Source organism: Microcaecilia unicolor, chromosome 1 (assembly GCF_901765095.1).
Source record: "Microcaecilia unicolor chromosome 1, aMicUni1.1, whole genome shotgun sequence".
Taxonomy (NCBI): Eukaryota; Metazoa; Chordata; class Amphibia; order Gymnophiona; family Siphonopidae; genus Microcaecilia; species Microcaecilia unicolor.
In genome coordinates, this window is record NC_044031.1 from 183,156,085 (window position 1) to 183,170,586 (window position 14,502).

General features: G+C 45.2%; 1 protein-coding gene across 1 annotated transcript in view; it reads left to right on the forward strand.

Moving 5' to 3' along the window:
• EP300 (E1A binding protein p300) overlaps positions 1-14,502 on the forward strand; it is a 507,140-nt gene that overhangs the window by 295,284 nt on the left and 197,354 nt on the right. The window contains 3 exon segments of the mRNA XM_030203013.1: positions 5,495-5,734; positions 7,646-7,734; positions 10,817-10,897. Coding sequence (XP_030058873.1) covers positions 5,495-5,734; positions 7,646-7,734; positions 10,817-10,897 — 410 coding nt within the window.

The following is a 14,502-nucleotide window of genomic DNA, read 5'->3' on the forward strand; positions in this document are numbered from 1 at the left end:
GGAACTCTCCGCCATTTTCAGCGCCAATGCGATCGAGCCCGTTCCACCGGGGCAAGAAGGGTTGGGATTCTATTCCAGGTACTTCCTTGTGCAAAAGAAAATAGGGGGGATGCGTTCCATCCTAGACCTAAGGGCCCTGCGATAAGTTCAGGATGGTTTCACTGGGCACCTTTCTTCCCATGATTTAAGAAAACAATTGGCTATGTTCTCTGGACTTCAAGGATGCTTATACATACATCCCGATACTTCCAGCTCACAGGAGGAGGTATCTTCGATTCTGTCTGGGAGTTCAGCACTTCCAGTATTGTGTGCTGCCCTTTGGTCTCGTGTCTGCTCCCAGGGTGTTTATAAAATGACTGGCAGTAGTTGCAGCGTCGCTACGCAGACTGGGAGTGCATGTGTTCCCTTACCTCAACAATTGGCTGGTGAAGAACACCTCGTAGGCAGGAGCTCTACAGTCATGCAGATGACTATTCAACTGCTGGAGCTACTCGGGTTCAAAGACTGGAATTTATTGGAGCTCTGGTGGATTCACAGATGCTTCGCGCCTATCTCCCCGAGACGAGAGCAGACAATCTTCTGTCTCTAGTTTCCATGGCCAGAGCTTCTCAGCGGATCACAACTCTGCAGATGTTGAGACTTCTAGGCCATATGGCCTCCACAGATAATGTGACGCCCATGGCCCATCTTCATATGAGATCTGCTCAATGGACCCTAGCTTCCCAGTGGTATCAGGCTGCCGGGAATCTAGAGGATGTAATCCAGCTGTCCACTGAATTTCACAATTCCCTTCAGTGGTGGACAATTCGATCCAATTTTACCTTGGGACGTCCTTTTCAAATTTCTCAGCCTCACAAAGTGCTGACAACGGATGCATCCCTCCTGGGGTGGGGAGCTCATGTAGATGGGCTTCACACTCAAGGAGTTTGTTCCCTCCAGGAAAAAGGTCTTCAGATCAGTCTCCTGGAGTTGCGAGCGGTCTGGAACGCTCTAAAGGCTTTCAGAGATCGGCTATCCTATCAAATTATCCAAATTCAGACAAGTTGTGATGTACTACATCAACAAGCAGGGGGGCACCGGATCTCGCCCTCTGTGTCGGGAAGCTGTCGGCATGTGGGCTCGCCGTTACGGCATGTTTCTCCAGGCCACATACCTGGCAGGCGTAAAAAACAGTCTGGCCAACAGGTTGAGCAGGATAAAGCAACCTCACGAGTGGTCGCTCAATTCGGGCGTTCTACGCTAGATCTTCCGAGCGTGGGGCACCCCCTCGGTGGATCTTTTTGCCACTCGGGTCAATCACAAACTCCCTCAGTTCTGTTCCAGACTTCAGGCCCACGACAGACTAGCATCGGATGCCTTTCTCCTTTGTTGGGGGAAGGGCCTTCTGTACGCATATCCTCCCATACCTCTGGTGGAGAAGACTTTGCTGAAACTCAAGCAAGACTGCTTAACCATGATTCTGATTGCTCCCTTTTGGGCATGTGAGATTTGGTTTCCTCTTCTTCTGGAGTTGTCCTCCGAAGAACCGTGAAGATTGGAGTGTTTTCCAACCCTCATTACTCAGAATGAGGGGGCACTTCTGCATCCCAACCTCCAGTCTCTGGCTCTCACGGCCTGGATGTTGAGAGCATAGACTTTGCCTCCAAGGTTCTCTTTGAGCGTGTCTCCCGAGTCTTGCTTGCTTCCAGGAAAGATTCCACGAAGAGGTGTTACTCTTGTAAATGGAGAGATTCCCGATAATTGGGTCTGACCGGTATGCCTACCTTCAGTTATCCACTTTTCTTAAGACACGGGCAGTTCGGGAGGTGGTGACCTGGGAAAAATCCACACTTGAAGCCATTTATGAGGGGCCACCCAAGACGAGTGGGCTGGTCTCGCGTCTCTACCACATTGTTAATAGGCAGTCCCAGAACTACACAGTTCATAGGAAGGGCTGGCAAGGGGAGTTGGGTTTGGCAATGGAGGAGGCAACGTGGGAGAGTCTGGAGTGGGATGTGGTGGGAGTGTCGTCTCATGTACCTTGTAGGGAGAATGCGGTGAAGGTGTTGTATCGATGGTACTTGACACCTGAGCGCCTTCAGCGCATGTTCCCTACTATGACGGGGCTGTGCTGGAGGGGTTGTGGTGAGAAGGGCACAGCGGGACACATATGGTGGACTTGTAGGAAGGTCAGTGCTTTTTGGAGATCTGTACGAAGTAGGCTGCAGAGGTGGACGGGCAGCCCGCTACCTTGGAGCCCGACCTTTTTCCTATTTCTGGTGGGTGTTGTAGGTCGTCCTCAGACCCAGCAAAGTTTTCTGAGGCAGGCTATATGCACTGCTAGAGTCGTAATTGCTGCCCATTGGAAGCAGCCTATAACTCCACCGATAACTCGGTGGATTCAAAAAATGAGGCTTGTCTGCGAGATGGAAAGATTACTAGCTGAGAGGCGCAACCAACTGAGTAGATGGCACTTGATCTGGGATCCTTTTCTTCTTCATGTATAACTTGATTGCTGTTATGGGTTACGGTGATGCTGGATAGAGGGGTGGGGTAGGGGGGCGGGTGGGGGTTTTGTGGGGAATGGGGGGAGGGGGATGGGAACTTATACAAAAATCTACAAATATTGGACTGGTTATTCTGAATTTACTGGGCGCACTCATACAGTAAGATGTGTTTGGTTTGTTGGGTGTGCAGTGAGAGTTTCACCATGTGCTGTATTATTTGTTAGCCACATTGCCAGAGATTGGTTCTGTATAATTGAACTGTACTATGTTGTGCATGATGTGCTATGTATTCGACTTTGTGTATTACTTATTAATAGACTTCATGAAAATTAAAAAAAGAAAAATGGAGGAGGTTTGCCGTCTGGTGTGACAGCAAGGCCCTAGATCCTTGCTCTTGTCCTACACAGCCCCTGCTTGAATACCTTCTACACTTGTCAGAGTCTGGTCTCAAGACCAACTCTGTAAGGGTCCATCTTAGTGCGATTAGTGCTTTTCATTATCATGTAGAGGGTAAGCCCATCTCTGGACAGCCTTTAGTTGTTCACTTCATGAGAGGTTTGCTTTTGTCAAAGCCTTTCAAACCTCCACCAGTGTCATGGGATCTCAACGTCGTTCTCACCCAGCTGATGAAACCAGGTGTACGTAGGTTTATGAAGTCTGTTATATCCCCTGTAAGACTGACTTTTATTTTAGCGTATTTATATTAAGCATAATTAGATTACATAATGCGGTAAAAATCAAACATATAAACGGCGAGTGACCGTACTCACTCGCAAATGCGCAGTAGAGACCTTCTCTGCCCCGCCCCCACGTCAATACGTGATGACGGGGGGCGGAACACAGAGGGTCTGTACTGCGCATTAATGCTGAGGGAGGGACACCGCCGTCTAACGCTCCCCCCACCCGAGTCGCCGCCACCACCCACCTTCTACCCGGTCGGGCCCTCGCTCCGCTATTGAAACAGCGAGGGTCCGGGAACGCAGCACTGAGCTCTGCTGAGCTGCCGACATCGCCCTTCCTTCTTCTTCTCTGCCTCTGTCCCGCCCTCGACGACGTTGCATCACACGAGGGCGGGACAGGCAGAGAAGAAGAACGAAGGCCGATGTCGGCAGCTCAGCAGAGCTCAGTGCTGCGTTCCCGGACCCTCGCTGTTTCAATAGCGGAGGGAGGGCCCGGCCGGGTGGAAGGTGGGTGGTGACGGCTCGGTGGGGGGCGCGAACTCGGAGGGGGAGGGGCAGCGACGAACTCGTCGGTGGGGGCGGGCCTTTCAACCCCCCCTTCCTCAAAGTCTAGTAAATATATAAAACACATATACTAATACAAACAAAACATGATCCAGTACTCAACATTTAGGGGAAGCTTTGTCATGAAAAATTGCAGACCAGTAGTAATTGAAGAAAACTGTGCAATTTACAACAGCACATCCTGTATTGTACCAGATAAAGATATGTGCTGTAGTCAGACTGACTTTGTAGCCTTAGTCTCAACTGTGAAACTGATATAGAATTCTAAAATATTTAAATATCTAATGAGAAGATACATTTGTTCTTTGCTTACCATCATTGCAATCTGTATTACTAACTTTGTACTTCAGTGTTTATAATGCCCTCTCACGTATTACTGCATATGTTAGGCATTTATTGGAATATGTGTGTCATTTCTTTGGCATCCAGAAACTGAGATAATCTTATACTCACTCTGCAATATACTGAAAACAAATTCTTGCTTTTACAAATGTTTTAAAATACCTTTCTCTATTAAGCTGTTTAAAACACTGTTCTAATATCAGTTGAAGTCTTTAAAAATCCCACCAACTTAGCATTTATTGTGGTTGGATGGGTGAGAGAGTATAGCAGATGGTGGTGGCTGCAGAAAGATCCCTGTAATGAAAAGTTCCAACTGGACAAATTAGAAGGGAGCTATGTTGTCAGATGCTTGCTGCAGGTCTGACCTATCTATACACAGCCATTTTGGGAGCAAGAGTTCCAAGACTGTGATTAAAGGTGTACCACACTTGTACTAAGGAAATAACTGCCATCTGTGCTGGAAAGGTTACAATTGACTAGGTCCCAGCCTCATTATTTAGTGTAATATGAATATTGGGTTTTGGGTTTCTTTAAATTTATTTACCTTCTAGCAGCTGCTTTCAGCTGCATATTTCTGTACTTTAGACCTACAGAGGGGTCAAAAGCCTTTACTCATAGCACAAAGTATCCTGGAACCTTTTAGTTTTTTCTTTCTTTTCGCCCCAGCAACATTATTATTTTAAGCCTATTTTTATTGATAGTCAATGGAACAAGTATTCAATGTGTAGAACAAGGACATCAGTCCATATAAACTTATGAAGTTCAATAAACAAAGGAACAATTAAACTGTATAGTCATTCAAGTTAACTAGTTTGCATTTTTTTTAAAATCCAGGAAGTCAGTTCTCAGCCCAGCAGTTTAACTGTGCAGCATTGGTCCTTGGCCAGGAGGCACAGTTTATGGCTGCTTTTGGGACTTGGTATGAGTGTGCTGTATAACCAGAAGCTAAAGTGCAAGGGCTAGGAATTCCCCCTTGCCCCGCCTTCCAGAAGCTTTGAATACAGAGCTATAAACATACAAATGTACTAGTATTGACACAACTATTATCACCTGCTCTAGGTATGAATGAGAGTACATAATAACCATTTTGTAATGTATATTTTAAAATTATATTGAGATTTACTAACTTCCTTTATGAAGAGATGAACAATGTGTAACACATTTCTTATAGTATGGGGGAAGGGAGGGAAGCAGCAGGTTTCTTATAGACATCAAGTTTATTCTCTAATCTTCTAAATCCTGTATCTTTGATTTAAACAAAAAAACAGTTGCTCAAATAGCCACACTTCATCCATTTTTCTTCATTGCCTGATTTTGTTGCTGAAGACAAATTGTTTTTTTTTGTGATATGCTATATATACACAAACAGATTCAGTAATGCATTAACCTCTTATGATTCAGAAAAATGCCTCTGTCTCTCAGGATTACTTTGATATTGTGAAAACCCCCATGGACCTCTCTACTATCAAAAGAAAGTTGGACACAGGGCAATATCAAGAGCCGTGGCAGTATGTTGACGACATCTGGCTCATGTTCAACAATGCATGGCTGTACAACCGCAAGACATCCCGGGTGTACAAGTACTGCTCTAAACTGGCAGAAGTTTTCGAGCAGGAGATAGATCCTGTCATGCAGAGCCTGGGATACTGCTGTGGACGGAAGGTGAGCAGCACAGCAGAGAATTGCTGTTTGTGATTTTGAATTATGTGACTTGAATAGTTGCAGTCCGTGGGTCAGTCCCTGTTCAGAGTGACTAGGGTTAGAAGTAATACTAGAGTAGCACTCGCAGCCCAGAGGATTTGGGGTTGAGGAGCTAGCCTCCTTTGCAATGACACTTAGGGCCAGATGCACTAAACGTAACAAGCCATTAACGAGCAAGTAGTAAACCCTGGCATGCACGGAAGACTTTTTTCTGACGACGGATAGCACCTAACGAAAATGGAATGCAGATGAGCAAATTGTGTAGAAACTGTATTGTAATGAGATGCACTAGCCTTTTCCGATTGCCTTAACGCTGGAAAATCTAACGAGAGGTCTGTACTTCTCGTTGGGGCTGCGCAGGATAAAACTTGGCCCAAAAGTAACAAAAAAAAAAAAAATCGGAGAACAAAAAAAACACTCCACTTCAAAAAAAAAAAAAACAACCCGTCGTCATCCCCCCCCCCCCCCCCCAGTGTTTAACTCTGCTGCTGAACCCTGAAGAAGAAGAGGTATCCCTGCTCATCACCCCCCCCCCCCCCCCCCCCCCCACCCCCCACAATAATAAAAACATCTTTTTTTGGCTGTGCTTCACTCAGCTGAGAGACTTGGAAGTCTCTGAGCCAATCACAGTGCGTTTAGCTTGACTAAACGCGTTGTGATTGGCTCAGGGACTTCCAGGTCTCAGCTGAGTGAAGCACTGCCAAAAAAGACATTTTTATTATTTCAGGGGGAATGACGGCCAAAATGGCTGTTTGTTTTTTTTTTGGATGGGCGTCCATTTTGGCCGTAATTGGCCCCCCCCCCCCCCCCCCAATAATAAAGACGTCTTTTTTGGACATGCTTCACTCAACTGAGACCTGGAAGTCCCTGAGCCAATCACAACTCGTTTAGCTGAGCTAAACATGCTGTGATTGGCTCAGAGAATTTCAGGTCTCTCAGCTGAGTGAAGCACTGCCAAAAAAGACATTTTTATTATTTTATTATATATTTTATTTTATTATTGCAGGGTGGGGGGGGGGGGGGGGTGACGGCCAAAATTGACTTTTTTTTTTTAATGGGGGGGCGGGGCCTCGGGGGTACGGAGGATGGCAGGGAGGCCGGGGCTGCGGGATGCTGTCATTTCAATGCAGGGGGGAGGGGGAAGCAGTGGCGATCTCGGACGTCCTTGGCATGCGCAGAGCAGCCAGCATAACGCTTGGCTGCTCTGCGCATGCTCGACTGGCAGATTGTTTAACGACGGAATAGAGAATGCAAGTGAGCTACAACGAGCAGCTCATTTGCATTCCTAATCCTTGATGTATGCCCGTTCCTTACCGATTCGCTAAGGGAATTGGTAAGGAAAGGGCTTTAACGAGTCTTTAGTGCATCTTGCCCTTAGTGACTAGCCAGAGAGCGTCATTTGAATGGGCGCTAGAGAACATTCTTGCTGCTAGTCTCCTGTCCTCCAAGATATTGCTCTAGTGCTTGCTCTTTGTTTCAAATGTATTAAGAATTTTCCCCATAGACACAAAGTGTGAAAAATCCTTTAGTACAGAAGGCCCTTGACAGATAAAATTGTGGTGGGTGTCCCTAACTATGGCTGTGCTCTGTTGCTCTTGCAAACTAGGTCACTTAAGGACTCTCATTTTGCACTTTGCTGTAGTTTGAATTGGGGTTTGACATCCAGCTTAATTTAAGAAAGTAGGAGGGGGCATTGCACAGAATTTGCTGCCAAGGAAGATTTGTGTTAGGTCTCCAAGTAACTGACAAATATGTGTAGGAAGTGAACTCTTGGCTTATAGAATACTAATTGGCAAACTTTAAATGAGTCTCTGACATAAGGAACACAATTTTGACATCTGTGGTAAATGTTTTTGTATATTTTCTTCACAGCTGGAGTTCTCTCCGCAGACCCTGTGTTGTTATGGCAAACAGTTGTGTACTATCCCCCGGGATGCCACATATTACAGTTTCCAGAATAGGTAAGTCCACCCAGGAATTCATTTTTTTACTATGGGCATGCCCTCTGAAAAACTGTGTACACAAACTATCTACTACACTCCCACCAAAGAGAATAACCGACCTCTATGCCAACTCAAGTCTGCCATAGTATTGTAATCAGGTGCATTAGTTCACATCTTCATACGGCAAACATCTGTTTTTCCAAACACCAGTTTCAAAAACTAGTTTTTAAACTAGGCCATCTGGTGCTGACCTTATTTGGAGCAGCCAAGTCGCTGTGCCAATAGTAATTTGGCTTCTATTTTTTAAAATTGCTGTGCGTTACCATGTCTACTTTTTTGCCCTTTCCTTCTTCTTGATTCACCCTTACTTCTTTCTGTCGCTTAGTTGATTCAGTGGCTTGAGTTAAGGGGAAGAGCAGAATATGAGGAGATGATGGCAGCAGCCTTTGTACAGGAACTGCCCAACACAATTAACATACCTCATCAATCAAGAGATTCTAAAAATGACTTTAGCCTATATCATGTTAAACATCTAGGTGTGTCCTAACTCCAAGCAGAGACCTATACTCATATAAGGGCTTAAAGGGTTAGAACTGTGGTTTCTTTCACACTTATATTTGTGCCAATACCTTTTCCCTACTGTGATATCCTTGGCCAAGAGTGCAAGCAACCTATTTAGAGGCTGGCAGTTTCCTTTGGAAGTATTTGTGATGTCCTGCTCTCTTAGGCAGCTGTCTAGTAAAATTAGAAGACACATTTGCATATGTAAGAAATGAAATAATTTATTGGTGTCTTCACTAAAAATTATCATAGTTGTGAACATCAGTGGGTTTTCCTAAGACATGGAATTGTGTGTGTTGAGTTTTCTGAAAGGTAAAAGAGAGGTTTTGGAGGAGGGGGGTGAGAGAGAGAGAGAGAGGTTCAGTGATTGTATGTGCAAAATGCACTTTGGTGTTCTCTGTGCACATAATCTTTGGGTGTTCTCTGTGCACATAATCTTTGGTGCTGTAATATTCTGCTCTTATTGTAAAGTGCTATTTTTGGTTAATTTTTATGATAGCAAGGCTATGGAGTTGGAGAGGATGTTAGTATTAGTTTGTTCTTGAAAGTGCCAGTAATTTTATGGACTGGAGAGTGATGTGTATACAAGTGAGTTTTTTTTTAAATTATATTTGCAACAAATTTTAATGTGAATATTGCTTTTGGGTGTTAGGTAAAATTGGTGTACAAGAAATGTTTCTCCTGTTAAGTGCCCTCTTATCCTTCTTTCTTTTTTTTTTTTTTTTTTTTTTAAGCTGTCCTGTGATCTGTATTATACTTGCCCTTCTTGTTTATTGCCTCTGCTTTTCCCCTTTTTATCCTGTTGGATTAGTGAGTCTGAATGCTGCTGCTGGTTACTTTGAGCTCTGCTCTGTACAAGATTGAGAGCCTCAGTTGAAGCATGTTTAGAGAGAGTTCAGCAGAGTGCTGAAGAGAAGGCAGAACAGTTTTATCAAAAAGAGCAGAATACATCAAGATGCCACGATATTCCTGTAGGATGAATCCAATAGTGTGTTTGTTTAATTGGAGAAACATTTCTTCTTGTTGATCAAAATGATTACTGTTTTTGACATTTATTTATTTATTTTTTGAAGATTTTCTTTTAGTTTGTTCCCCTATTAATTAATGGCACTTAAGATCCTGTCGCCAGCCTCTCAGCAATCCTCCTCTATGTTTTCTGATGCTTTTTGTCCACTACTCTACCTCATTTGCATTCCTTGCATTCAAGGGTATAGGAGACGGTTGAATACTTTTTTAAATGTTTCCATCATTTCTTTTTTCTCTTGGTTTCTTGGCTTCTTTATTGTTTAACGGAAAGAATCCATTGTCTTGGCTTGCTTGTGCAGTGGGTGGAGGTGACGTGCTTGAGGTGTGGGATAGGCAACTCTGCTAGCATAAGTTACAATGAGAGGTTCAGCCTTAGAGGGGGCTTCCAGTGTTTGACCAGCAAGTGAGCTTGAATCTGTAGTTAATGGGGCAGGAACAGAGACACCCAAGGTACAAGGCATTTTCTTGATATTTATTTCTCCTGATTACTCTTGGGAAGGCAAGGTTCTATGAGGGCTGCTGATGAACTCTCCTCCAGAGCTGAACCTTTTTACTCTCTCCTGCCTCTAGTTGGTGTGGTCTTGAGGTTCATGATATCTGCACTGCAGCCAGAGTTAAGACAGTGACGCACCCTGAGTTGAGTTCTTGACATTTTGTCTTCTAGTGCAAGTTGGAACAGCAGTTCTTGTTCCTTATATATGTATGGCTTGCACACTCTATGAGCTCTTGTTTTATGCGCTCTGATTAGTTTACTGTAAGACATTCTCATCTACTTGTTTCAGCAGTATCCCCCCCCCCCCCCCCCCCCCAATGTGTTTGGAACTTTGTGACGTCCATTTATAAATGCAGAAAAGGTAATGAGAATGTCAGAAGCATGAAGCAAGCAGTAAGTAGCTGCTGTTGAGATCAACTCCTAAAATACATTTTATAGAATGTAAAATACCAAAGGGTATCAAAAGCCACTGTATCACCACCCTTTGGCAGAAATGCCAAATTGAAAGATTAAATCCTGTTTTTCCCTCCTCTAATTGCCACAAATCTTAAAATGAAGGCAGGAGCCCTACGTGTGCTTAAATGGAACACTGTATTCTGTTTGCTTTGATTTTGCTATAATCATTTGCTGCTTGTGATCCCATTGGAGAGAACCCATTGCTAATCTGTGCTTTGCCTTGGCTTTCTGCTTTGTGTTGTCTCTTGTCTTGTCTTGCTCCGTTTGTCTTTTGCCATATCCCTACTTTTTTTTTCTCCCTTCCCCTCCTTCCTTTTTTATGCTTGTCTTGTCTGGCACTGGCTTTGATTGCAAACAAACCAAAAAAACAAAAAAATCCCCCGCAAAATCTTCACGTGGGCCATAATCCTCCATCGTGTGAATGAATGTCCCTGTCGGCGTGACGACCTGCTTCTCTGCTCCTGCCCCTTCCCTCGACGCACTGTGATTGGTGGGCTCCATTGCGTGGCTGGGCTGTGTTGTGTGGACGAACAGTTCACCCAAATATGGCCTTCTTGCTGACAGGTATCATTTCTGCGAGAAGTGTTTCAACGAAATCCAGGGAGAAAGTATTTCTCTCGGGGATGACCCCTCGCAACCTCAGACGTGAGTATTATCATCCTTAATACCACTTTATCTATTTGATTTGTTTAGTTGTATAGTGAAATTTGTCTCTTAACAGTAAGGAAAAGAGGCAAGGGCGATATTTTAAGGTTAATAAATTTGTTCCAGGCCATCATGAATGTTCAGGTTGGTTTTTTGTGAATTTGCACATGCCTTCTCTAATGTTTTAGGATTTGTAGTAGTGATTACCTCAGTGCATATTTACTAGTGAATTAATGCAGACAGACATTTAATTACATTATTAAAAAAACCAACAAAACTTATTCAGGTCATTCAGGGCCAGATGCACTAAACTAAAGGCTTCTAGCCATTTTCCGATCACGGTAGCAGCTAATGAAAATGGAAAGCAGATGAGCAAATTAGTATTATAATGTGTAGAAATCGTATTGTAATGAGATGCACTACCATTTTCCGATTCCCTTACTGTGGAAACCCTTAACGGGAGGTCTGCACCTCTCGTTGGGGCTGCTGTGAGGGAATCGGAAAGGGGGGAAAAAAAGTCCAACAAGTGCTCAGAAGAGCAAGAGGGAAGGGGGAGAAAAAAGCCAAGTGATCTAACATGGACTTCCTTCAAGGACGTCCCTGACGAGCACTTGGCTTTCTCTTTTTTTGTTTTTTCTCCTTCCGCTGCCCTCCCCCCCCTCCCCGAGGTCGCCGTCGCCGCTTTCCCCTCCCTTGTAATCACAGCTTCCCTCAGCCCTGGCCTCCCCGGCATCCTCCAGGGCCCCGCCCCCTCCGCCCCTCCCCTGAGGTCGAGGTCATCGTCGCCTCCATCTGCCACCGGGCCAGGCCCTCACAGCACCTCTCACTTGTGAAGGTGCTGCAGCAGGCAACAGCAGATCGCTTCCCTCAGGGCCTCCCTCCTTCCCTCCCTGGTCTGCCCTCATCTGACGTAAGTTATGCGAGGGCGGGACACGGAGGGAAGGAGGGAAGCCCGAAGGGAAGCGATCTGCTGTTGCCTGCTGCAGCGCCTTCGCACGGAGGTGACAGGCGTGGTGAGGGCTCGGCCCAGTGGCAGACGGAGGGGGAGCAACGACTACCTCGGGGGGGGGGGGGCAGGGGCTGCGGGAAGCTGTGATTTCAATGCGGGGGGGGGGGGGGAGGTGCTTCGGAAGGGACAAAAAAAGAAAGCCAAGTGCTCATGTCCCCCCCCCCCCCCCCCCCCCCCCCCTGTCAATAATAAAAACGTCCTTTTTGGACGTCCTTCACTTAGCTGAGAAACCTGGAAGTCTCTGAGCCAACCACAGCGCGTTTAGCTCAGCTAGTGATTGGCTCAAAGACTTCAAGGTCTCTTAGCTGAGTGACACGCGTCCAAAAAGGATGTTTTTATTTTTTTTGGGGGGGGGGGGGGGAGCATCCAAAAAGGACGTCTTTTTGGATGGATGTCCTCAACTGCACTCTCCTGCTACTATCAAGCCGCATCACAGAGGCGTATTTGGCATGCGCAGATCAGCCAGCATAACGCTTGGCTGCTCTGCGCATGCTCGACTGACCAACTGTTTACCGATGGAATAGAGAATGCAAGTGAGCTACAATGAGCAGCTCATTTGCATTCCTTTTCCTTGATGCATGCCCATTCCTTACTGATTCGGTAAGGGAAGGGGTTTAACGATTTTTTAGTGCATCTTGGCCTCAGTGACTTATTACCTCTTGCTTTACACAATCACCAACACGTCTAAATTATCTAATTAAAATCCCAGCAATTTCCTTTGTAAGCTATCTAATGTTTGTTCCTGCTCTCCCCCCCCCCCCCACCCCACCCGCCCAAATCAGATCAGCTGTTGGGTTGGTCAGAGTTTAGAATAGTAAATGTAAGCTTTCTATTCTAGTTTTTGTCCTAGTCATACGGGTTGGTCAGAGTTTAGAATAGTAAATGTAAGCTTTCTATTCTAGTTTTTGTCCTAGTCATACGGGTTGGTCAGAGTTTAGAATAGTAAATGTAAGCTTTCTATTCTAGTTTTTGTCCTAGTCATACGGGTTGGTCAGAGTTTAGAATAGTAAATGTAAGCTTTCTGTTCTAGTTTTTGTCCTAGTCATACAGGTTTCTACAGTAACATACAGACCCAGGAACGTTTAGACTTAAACCAATAATTTATACATTTAATACAGAGAGGTAGGATCTTGTTAATGGTAGTGTATTAGAAGTAGTATTCACCTTGCCATATCTCCAGCATACAGTGCCCTGTAAAAGTCTCTCTACTCTTAAAATTTTCACATTCTGCTTTCTTAAAATAAAACATTCAAAGTGCATTAACATAGAGGTTCACCAATTTACCATTTGTTCTTCTGTTTTTGCTGTCAGTCACCAATTTACACAACATACTCTGCACTTTCAGTGTGAAAGAAAAATTAGAAAGATGTTCAGAATGTAATTAAGAATAAGAAACCAAGATGTCTTGAATAAATGTGTCATAGATCTGTTGCTATTAATTGCCTTAACAAAACCTACAATAAGTTAAAGCCCAGCTGTGTTCAGTTACAGTACCTGAGCTGATTCAAGTAGTCCTAAATGAAGTGTCAAGGTGTTTGTTGTACAGAGTGAACTGTAACCAACCATCTAAGCATACTGAACACAGCAAAGCTGAAAGAATTCCAAGACCCAAAGGCGCCGACTCCGTGGGTGCTGTGGGTGCTCGAGCACCCCCAATAATTCACCCACCGGAAGTTCGTTCCCTCCCTCCCTCCCTCCTCCCTTCGAGTTCCAGGCCCCCTCCCTCCGAATTTTAAAAGTCATCTATTTTACCTCATCGGGGTTAGGGCAGCAGCAGCAGTAAAAAGCAAGCAGGCTTGGCTTGGTGCTTAGTTTTTTTCCCTTCTCTCTGTCTCAGCTCTGGTCCCGCCCTCATTTCCTGTTTCCGCAAGGGCGGGACCAGAGCTGAGAGAGAGAAGGGAAAACAACTAAGAACTGAGCCTGCATGCTTTTTACTGCTGCTGCTACCCTAACCCCGACGAGGTAAGATAGATGACTTAAAATTCAGAGGGAGGGGGCCTGGAACTTGGAGGGAGGGAGGGACCCTGGAACTGAGAGGGAAGGGGGGGGAGCGAAAGGAGAGAGGGGAGGGGTCCTGGAACTGGGAGTGACTGGAACTGGGAGGGAGGGGGACCTGGAACTCGGAGGGGGGATGGGGGAGGGGGATGGGGAGGAAGGGGGACAGGGGAGAGGGAGGGGCATGGGGGGAGGAAGGGGGGGACAGGGGAGGGGGGAATGCACCACCTGTAAAAAAAAAAAAAAAATCAGCACCCCAAATCATTTTGAAAAGTTGGCTCCTATGCCAAGACCTATAAGAAAATTGTATTGTTTCAGTATCCCTTGGGGTGCTGTCAAGTCCATCACTGTAGATTGAACATAGTTTAGCATCACCAAGACACTTCCTTTTCTCTGCATTTCCTCCAAAGTTAGGAGTTATGGTTTAGGGACAATAAGTAGGAAGGTCATTGTGAGGCCTAAGATTAAAAGGACATCAGTCTCTGAGACCAGAGAAAATGTCAGCAATTTCAAAATTACAAATATTGCCTATATAAGGGGTGGTAGGAAGAATATCACTACTGAAGAAGTCTTATGATGATCCATGTGGTGGTTGCAGATA